Source organism: Oncorhynchus nerka, linkage group LG5, assembly GCF_034236695.1.
Source record: "Oncorhynchus nerka isolate Pitt River linkage group LG5, Oner_Uvic_2.0, whole genome shotgun sequence".
NCBI classification, from domain to species: Eukaryota; Metazoa; Chordata; class Actinopteri; order Salmoniformes; family Salmonidae; genus Oncorhynchus; species Oncorhynchus nerka.
The window spans coordinates 56,568,958-56,579,041 of record NC_088400.1 but is presented as its reverse complement, the minus strand read 5'-3'; the positions used below and the strand labels follow the sequence as shown (position 1 = coordinate 56,579,041).

The window sequence follows — 10,084 nt, the reverse complement described above, 5'->3', positions numbered from 1 at the left end:
TCAAGTTCAGGGAGTGAATAATTTAATAAATAAATCAAAACAATAAAAAACATGAACAACGCACAGACATGAAACAGAAACAATGACGCCTCAGGAAGGAATCAAAGGGAATATCATATACAGTAAAGGTAATCAGCGAAGTGATGGAGTCCAGGTGAGTCTAATGACGTGCAGGTGCACGTAACGATGGTGACAGGTGTGCGCCATGATGAGCAGCCTGGTGACCTAGAGGCCAGAGAGGGAGCACACGTGACAGCAAAATCATATTCCAAGTTTTATATTTCCATTTTACAACAAATTACATTTTCATCAAAAATCCCACACAGCTATTTTTAGAGTATATATAGAGTAGGCTAAGGGAACTACTTGTGATAAACCTGAGTAAATATTGCCAATATCTCACACAAGTGACTCATAGATTAGCATATTATGCTGTATAAAAGGAGAAGGAGAGGAAAGTAAAGTATTACTACTGCAGACACTACCACTACTGTAATGTATTTGAAAACCATACAGTACTTGGAAACAAGCTAGCAAACACACTACATTTTCTTCAGGATATGTACTTTTCAGTGTTAGCCTAAAGAGTTTATTAGATAGATAGAACTACAGCTAGCTATCAGTAGACCTGAATATAAACATATTCTACATAGTTCTTCAACTACCACAAAAACACTTTTATAGAGCAGCCATCTCTAGATGCACCATCATATTTCTCCCAGGCAAATAATAGCTTCAAACTTTCCAATCATTATATAATCATTCAACTTCATTCTCACTGAACATTTTACAAAAGTAAATCGTGCATCTACTCATCTGAAACCCACAGAGTGTATGATTTAGAGTTGCTTTACTTTCCAAGAGTGCTGTCCATGAACCTGCTTTTTATTCCCATCTTCTGACATCTTCACTTTGTCCTATGTCGTTCTTCTTTTAGTTTTCACACGCAACAACTGTAGTTTAGAAATGTTTGTGATATAGCTGCCCCACAATCCAATATAATATGGTTGATATAGTAGTCTATCAAAGTACTCAAACCAATAATTTGTCTTCAGAAAGTATTCATATCCCTTGACATATTGAACTTTTGTTGTGTTACTGCCACAATGTATTAAATATATTTTTTTTTTATCTCACCCATCTACACACAATACCCCATAATTACAAAGTGAAAACATGTTTTTAGAATTGTAGCAAATGAAAATGAAATACAGAAATATCTAATTTACATTTGTATTCAACACACTGAGTCAATACATGTTAGGATCACCTGTGGCAGCGATTACAGCTGTGAGTCTTTCTGGGTAAGTCTCTAAGAGCTTTGCACACCTGGATTGTACAATATTTGCACATTATTCTTTAAAAAACATTACAAGCTTTGTCAGGTTGGTTGTTGATCATTGCTAGACAGCCATTTTCAAGTCTTGCCATAGATTTTGAAGCCAATTTCAGTTAAAAATGTAACTAGGCCACTCAGGAACATTCAATGTTGTCTTGCTAAGCAGCTCCAGTGTATATTTGGCCTTGTGTTTTAGGTTATTGTTCTACTGAAAGATGAATTTGTCTCCCAGGGTCTGTTGGAAAGAAAACTGAACCCGGTTTTCCTCTAGGATTTTTCCTGTGCTTAGCTCTATTCCGTTTATTTTTACACTTAAAAACTCCCTAGTCCTTGTCGAAGACAAGCATACCTATAACCTGTTGCAGCCACCACCATGCTTGAAAATATGAGTGTTATTCAGTGATGTGTTGGATTTGCCCCAAACATAACACTTTGTATTCAGGACATAAAGTTAATTTCTTTGCCACATTTTTTAGCAGTTTTAATTTAGTGCCTTATTGCTAACAGGATGCATGATTTGGAGTATTTGTATTCTGTACAGGCTTCCTTCTTTTCACTGTTGATTGTTGTGTTACATTCACTGGACTCCCACCAATTAAACTTCATGTACAATTACCATCTGGTTTTATTTATGTATTTGACAGGGACCATGCCAATTAAACACATGGACCAGATTAAAGATAGATTGCTTATTCTCATCACCATTCTCTCATTTTACACCATAAATAACCAGATTCACCACAATAAAACGGAGATGATGCAGTTCTTCGGTTTTTCCAGGAGAGGGCCTGAGATGCAACCTTTGTATTGGCAATGGCTGCAGAAACACAGTGGAAACCTGCCGTATTGACCATGACACCTGCGCCACGGTCATATTCAAGTACCCACTTCGTACGTACTGTATCTATTATCCCCATTCACTAGGCAGGCAGTATACCCTGAGTTTCATCTGTGTATATCCCTTCACTAGGCACTTTACTATGTGTGTAACCCGAGGATCAGTAACCAATCGGTAAAACACTAAATACCTGATCCTTTTGATTGACATCTAAGGAAAACATTTGCTTTATCCAATCAAGAAAATGTGCTAGTTTGTGTCTTCTATATCTGGTGTCTTACCCTGTCTCGCTTCTCTCTCTCCACAGCTATCTTGTACTTCAAGAGATGCATGAAGATGTCAGCATGCATGCTGCTGGGAAGCAACAAGGACATTGATGCCTAATTGCTGCACCACCAACCAATGCAACTGAGAGACACATACTCTGTCTAACATACTGTATACTATACAGTCCATTTATTGTACTAAGCTGAATATCACTAATCAATGCACGTGATTGAAACTGTCAAGAAGTTTGTTCCAAACAGTTTGCATTTAATTATTATTTATGTTTGACATAATTAACCTGTGATTAGCCAGGTGATGGCCTGGAACATGAGCACTGCACTGAGCAAGTTTAGTTTATAGCTGATACATACAGGACTAGTTTATAGGCTATATGATGTATTACCCAGTAACACAATGTAAAATATAGACTCCATCCAGCTGTTCTGTTGAGGGTTTGATATCTTAAAATTGTCATTACACACTCTGTCCCGATGTTGAATGTCCCAATGGGGAACAAAGCAGACCTTGGATAACTCTGCATTGTGGAATTTAACTATTTATCCAGTGGAGCAAATAGCTTCTTAGGAGGTAACTACAACTATTTGAATACAGATCCCAAGAATGACTACTTTTTAAAACTATTTGTATTTTCAAATAAACCACAAAATATAATGATTTTCGGCCCAGGTCTGGAACAGTCACTGTTATGTGGCACTGGTCGCTATAAACTTTCTTGTCTTGCGTAATCTCTTCTGAAAATCCAGGAATTCCCAGTCTGATATTCAGATCCAGACCAGAGGACATCTAGGAAATGCTGTGCTAAGGAAGGACAGCTCCGCACATATCGAAAGGAAACTTAACCAGGTCAGAGATTCTGTTTGAGTTGTAACCTACCTGCAACTACTTCCCTATTTACTGCTCATAACGACGCACTATAACAGAGCTTCGAAATCGCCACGAGAACAAACAGAGACACTAAAATGCTTAAAAAGTTGTCAGGTGTCACAAATATTTGTCTCAATTAAATTGTGCTACTTGGGTTTCACCATGTCTATCATTATACACATGTGAAGCAGTGGGACAGGACCAACTGTATACATCTGTCACACTACGTGCTCTTTGATGACATATGTTCTATCGTTAAAACGACAGCTCAAAAGACACCTGAAGAGAAGGAAATATGAAAGTGGTGTGTGTTTGTCTCCTTCTCCTGCTGCTGTCTTAAAGCTACGATGAGTCTGCCCAAAAAGAGTACTCTTATGTTTTACTAGGTATGATAAACTGTCTCACTGAATACTTGCTTGCTTATTAACCAGACTGAACCATTGTGACATCATTTTCAGCATTGTTTAACATGGAGCGTTCAGTCAGGTTTAACCAAGCTACTAAACAAATGTTTTCACCATTGTTTAACATGGAGCGTTCAATCAGGTTTAACCAAGCTACTAAACTATACCAGAGATAATGCTGGTATACTGTATGTCCAGGAGAGGGCCTAAGGTGCAACAAATGTCTTGACAGTGGAGACCATAGCCGGACACAGATGAGACCTGCCAAAGCGGGAAAAAAAGGTCTGCGCAAGAATAATTCAAACACTCACTTCGTATTTAGCTCCCTCCTTCACTTGGCCACTTTACCTTGTGCTTCATCGGTGCGACCTACCAAGGTTAAATTATCAGTAAAACACACACATTTTGGAGTAGGAGTGCTGATCCTGGATCATTTTAGCCTTTTATATCATAATGAATAAGATTATATGGACACGGAAGACCTATTCCTGGATCAGAACTCTGAAATGCTTTATAAATACAGGCCCAGGTTATGTCTCTTAGGTATCTGGTATTTTCAATCTTCTCTCCACAGCTCCCTAAACATTTAAGAGATGCATGCAGATGTCAGAATGCCAGATGTTTGGAGACGAGAGTGCGAGCATTCATGTCTGGTGCTGTCCCACCAACCTACGCAACTGAGACAACCGTTGACTACCATAGATGATTCTGTAATTTGGTGTGATGTCTGGCACCGCAAGAGTACCACATATGTAGTCCATTTACCATCTATTACTGTTGTTGTGAAGCAGTTACAAAATGAAAGTTGCTTCGTTCCCCAACAATTTGCATTTGTTTATTGATGTCAGCTTTAACTTGAATGCATGATTCAGTTTGATAAAATAGATGGGCCTATACAGATATCATCTGACTCTTTAGCATGTGATTGGTCAGGTAAGTTGATGGCATAAAATATGAGCACTGAGCAGGACTATTTGCCACCACCCAAGTCTTGAGCTGCTCTGCCATTACTATAGTGACCAAGTGGGAAAGATCCAGGTGGCATTTCTAGAACACTTCCCATGGCAGCCTGCCGTGTCACAATTCCCAGATCACTACACCATCTTTATCAGGTACTTCACATATAAAGTTGTATTTACATAACAGTGAAAAGACAGTTTATATGAGGACAGCACTGTGTTTACACTAGAGTTTCACAGACACCTGTGAAGCACAAGAACTCAGATGAGATTATTACATTATTGTGGTGACATTTACATAACCATTCTATAATACCTGGTAAAGAAAATATCTCGGACTATCCTGTGTTTGGTTATGCAGTGAAGATGAGAGTCTTGGCTATATCTTTCCTTCTTCTGATGAATTCTATTTGTGGTATGTGAATGAATAGAATGTTCTGGAAATAACTTCAAAAGAACACTGAAACTCTTCCACTCTGTGTTCATGATAATAACATGTTGTATAGTGTTTGTGAACTGTATCAACAACCTAATTGATTCAGTGAATATACAATATACTGACAAATAAGAACACAATATTAAAGTTTACACAAAAAAAAATGCAAACTGAGTTTGTGGTCCGTGTCGCCCAGATTTATCACTTGATTATTGGAATGAATTATTTCAGATCAAATGTGAGAAAGCCACAAATCAAGGTTCCACTCAGTCTAATTCCTCCTCTTCCCCAATATCTCTATTGGGGAAAATCATCTACAACATTACGATCAGTGAAATCTTGTTTTTATATCGTTTGTGTATGTTTGTTGATGTTGGGATTGCATCTGTTTTGTGTCCCATAGTCCACCTCTCTCTCCTTGTAACGGTGTCATGTTTCTGAGGATTCAGCAGCAGCAAAGAGTGTGGACATCTCCAGTGAATCGAGGGAGGACTCCTCCACACACACTGCTGCAAATATGAACTCTGTAACCACTAAAGAGAGTGCATTTAAAATGTCTCCTCTCCTCATCCATTTGTTATATCACACGCAGCCTAAAAATAAAATGAATAAATATCTGCATGTTTACACAGTTTGTGGATCTTTTTCTGGGGTTATAGTCCTAGGTTGCAGATGTTTTTTAGGTTGCAGTTTCACACTTCAACCCAGGAAATATTACCACATAATTACAACATGATTTCAGGGCCGATTTGTCAACAGTGAAAAGAAACTGGTACATAATTCATCCACTAGATGTCAACAGAGCTCCGGCTTACAGCATAGTCCAATAAAAAGAGTTTATGGTTTAGCTGGGCACAGCATAAAGATCACTCCATAGTGACAGACATGCTTTATTAATACACTGAATGAAACTACATTTATCAGTTTCCTACAATACATTATGATCATGCATTTGAGATGAATAAAACCAAAATGTATTAATAATTCAAACTCTATACAGATAATGATTATTTGGATGTGTCCCAAATGGCACCATTCCCCTATATAGAGCATTCATTTTGACCCGGGCCCATAGGGCTCGTGCACTATTCTGACCAGGGCCTATAAGGTGAAACATAGTGCACTATGTAGGGTGCCATTTGGGACTCAGCCCTAGTGTCAAGAGACTCTGTGTAGTGGTGTATTGACTAAAACACCCATGCTGAGAGACAAGCTTTGTCTGTGTCAATAGTTATTGATTTATTTCATTACACTCCAATAACCGATCGTTACACCTCCTAGGGAATTGTATGATCGCGCTCCAAATGTGATTGTTGTTTTCTAAATACTAACACAGTCGGGGGTTTATTTGTAAACAAAGGTTGCCAACGAAAATCCCCCCACTCGCACACACACACACACACACACACACACGTTGATGGCTGAAGTAGGCAACTCATATCATGTCCATTCCTCCCTTCTCACATAGACACAGGGGTTCCCTGACCCTGGTTTTATGACCCATATTGTAGGGGACACCCCATTGGCAGAGGCTTCCCCCAGTCAGGAAAGGAAACCACCAGGGTTGTGGAAAATACCATTCAGCAGCCTGCAGGAGACTACAGGACCCCACACCAACTAGCTACTTCTTCCACCACATAATTGCAAGGATCCCCTCTCTGCACACACGCATGCATATAAGTACATATTCTTTAACATTTTTTTTAAAGGAGCAGGGGGTATTCCTCCTCTTGAAAGTTGCAGTGTGGTTGGACCACCAGGTGAATAAAATGTACATGCGTAGTTTATTGAGTAACTCTGGCATTGCTGATATATAGCCTTAGAGATTAAAAGGGTCATCTGTAGTTGAAACAATAACAAAGTGGCTACTCTGCCTGTTTTGGTAAAAATAAAGAGCTCTTGATGCAAGGACTGAAAAAATATAGTTTGACGTTTATTTTGAGGCTTTATAGTGTTTGTTTACATGTACAATGTTTGCACACACTGAAGTAAAACAAGCTTATATTTTTGGTTCTGAGGCATTATAAATGAGGCATTTATAAGTTATGTTCTTCTTATTTTATGAGCCCAAAATGGATGTAGCATCTGTGGATTGCCCCTTTAAGATACAGTCACACACTGTCACTCAGCGTTGCATGACCAAGGATTTGAGAGGGGCCCCATGCCATTTCTACTAAATACATGATTTCATTTAAACATGCAATTGCGGTCCAAATGACAGAAGACAGAGACTGAGTTACCAAACTCTTCACATTTTACTCTCCGCAATCTCCCTCTGTGTAAACTAAAGCTACTGTGAATGGACAGATTGAACCTGACTCTGGTTCTGAACTGCAGCCAGTGTCAGAAACGCTCCTCACCTGTAGACTAATTATGACACTGTAATTAGTAGACAGCACAGCTGCTGTGATTCCACACAGCTCAGCACAGCTCCACTCTATAAAACCTAACATAGAAGAGGTGTGGGCCAGTCATTATCACCCCAGGAAGCTAACGCACCAAGCAGAGACTATTTTTTCAACGAGCATGAGCAAATAATACCAACTACGGGAGGATTCCTTCAATATTTCCTACACGTCATATTCTCTCCTTTCCGTGGGCCAGAAAACAGTGCCAAAACGTGGAGAGATACTTTGTGAGATATGGTAGTGGTTAGTTTTTATAGTTTTGCCCATAAAAATGTTGTTCTCTGCTACCGGTGAAAATGATGGGGATCCATGGAAGCTGTGTAAATTCCCGCCCCCCAGATAGGTTTCCATGAGGCAACAAACTTGTTAGTTAGGAAAGTTTCAATGAATTAATGAATGAATTACTTAATGAATAAATTAAGGAAAATGAAGGGATGAATCCCAAATAAGACAACGAATATGTAGATTTTTTCTTTCTTTCAGTACAGTCAAGGATAACATTTAAGAGATTATGAAGTGATTGTTGCAATTCTATGTTTTTTTTTGGGCTCCAGAAAATGCATTGGGCAAGACCATAAACAGGGGTGTAGTGAGTTGCAGGTGAACAGGAGCTCTGAGGGGTGGCTTCTGTCGATTTTGTTAATGTATAATTACCATGTATCAAAATGCATTCTTCTTTAGAAGCAGGACATTATCATTAAAGATAATACTAGCCCTAGTTTTATAATTTGAAGTAAATGAGCCCTTACATTTAGATTGTAATTTTGGAGGCTATTTGGCAATCATCATTTAAAATATGTCAGCAATTAAACAATTAGATGGCATCAGTCCAAACTCATCACACACATCATACCTGAGATCATTGCCGTTTATGGGAGATGTTTTCCAATGTCAGGCTTGAGCTCAGATCCTGACTCCTCCCTTCGACGTAGAAGTTTCATCAGGTTCCCGTGCTGCATCCACAAACTGTCATAAACCCGTCGCGACGAGGGGAAACACTCAAGAGAAAAGTCCTCGACGATGTCATTATTCGAAAGTCGAGGTGTGTTTGCGAGTCTTTGTTTGTGGAGTATATTGTTCTTGAGTGTCAATGCGAAGACGCGGAAGAAAGACGAGACCCAGTCGACGAACGACATCTACCGAGGGAGATGTGCGTCCAGGTGCCTCAGCTTGCACAGCACGCGCATAGCGACGCTCTCAAAACAATCTCAGGTGGAGGTAAGGCCAAAACAACCGGGCGAGCATGCTGCTGTCTTCATGGAATAAAGTCCAAGTTGGATCAAAAGCAGACAATCCGAATTTTTCTACTGCATTCTATAATATTTCATTTACTTTTTATGCGTAAATGTTTTAGTAAACAAGAATGTGCTTGAAATAGACCACCCCTTTAATGAACGTGTTTTTCTTGTTTTTATTTTATTTGTTTATTTAGTTGATTATTAACGATAACTGCTTTAGATTTGGTAAGTTTGCAAGCAAACTAGACACAATATATGGAGACAATTCAGTACCAATGTTCTGACTGGAAACGGACTATACACTGTACTCCTCATTAGAAAGTTCTCGTTAATTAACATGTCCCATTTTTAAATCTGACTCTGCATTGAGAAGTGGAGCAACCTACTGACTGATGGAAAGAGATGGAGGCTTGTTATCCTAATTATGTCCATACCAAGCCCGTCACTACCCATCCAGTCCCAAGCCTACCACACTGTGACTGAGCCACCCATGTCACATGATCAAGTTCATGTCCTCCTCCTCCTTGGATAACATACAGTACATGGAGATAACTTAGCTTTAGCAGTGAACATGCCCAGTTACTCACTATTCAGCCTCAGGATTTGGAAGGATGGCCCCGTGAGAATATCCACTAGTATACTCCCATATAGTAGGCCTATATAGTTGCCTGAATGAATTGATCCATAGAGAATATGGAATGGGGAACTAGTGAGATTAGCTATGGTTTATTATCATAGGACTGGAACTGCACTGACATCAGATCATTAGCCACACGGTCAAGCACTCGTGACCTCTCGAAGGGTCAGGATATGACCTTTAACCTGTTTAATCACTACTTCCCCACGGATCATGTAGCAGGGTCAATGTTAGATTGCAAGGGCAGTCCATCTATTCCCTCTGTGATGGAATTCCTGTCATAGATCAAAGATCAAATCTACCCATTGTAGGAGTGGATAGGATACTATGTCATGTCAGCCTATAAAATGGCTAATTCTTATTGCCAGACTTGGGTATAGCTACAGTACGCTTCAGCTGTACGTTTTCATCAATTCGACACATTGTAATGGACAGATGAACGTGACTAAAATGAAGCATATTGTTTGAAAGGTCTCTGTTGAAAGCAGCCATGGAAATACATCTTGGTACATATTGTTGAATCTATCTTTCCATATTGAAAAGTCCCTTTCTGAGATTTGATGGAGACTTTTTAACATGACATAATCTACCCCGGACGGTGACTTCAAATCATGTTAATGCCACCATCAATCAGGATTAGTAGTGCACTATATAAGGAATAGGGTGCCATTTG

The 10,084-nt window shown here is 39.3% G+C and overlaps 1 protein-coding gene and 1 long non-coding RNA gene across 2 annotated transcripts in view; one reads left to right on the top strand and one right to left on the bottom strand.

The window, feature by feature from the left end:
• Positions 1-8,476, bottom strand: LOC135571812 (uncharacterized). Its single transcript, XR_010463977.1, has 2 exons — positions 8,390-8,476; positions 1-225 (listed from the first exon to the last, which is right to left on the bottom strand). It is a non-coding gene; the product is annotated as an uncharacterized LOC135571812 (long non-coding RNA).
• LOC115129685 (anosmin-1-like) overlaps positions 8,464-10,084 on the top strand; it is a 20,388-nt gene continuing 18,767 nt past the window's right edge. The window contains exon 1 of the mRNA XM_029660306.2: positions 8,464-8,754. Within this exon, the coding sequence (XP_029516166.1) occupies positions 8,557-8,754 (198 nt within the window). The 5' untranslated portion in view covers positions 8,464-8,556. The remainder of the gene's footprint in view (positions 8,755-10,084) is intronic.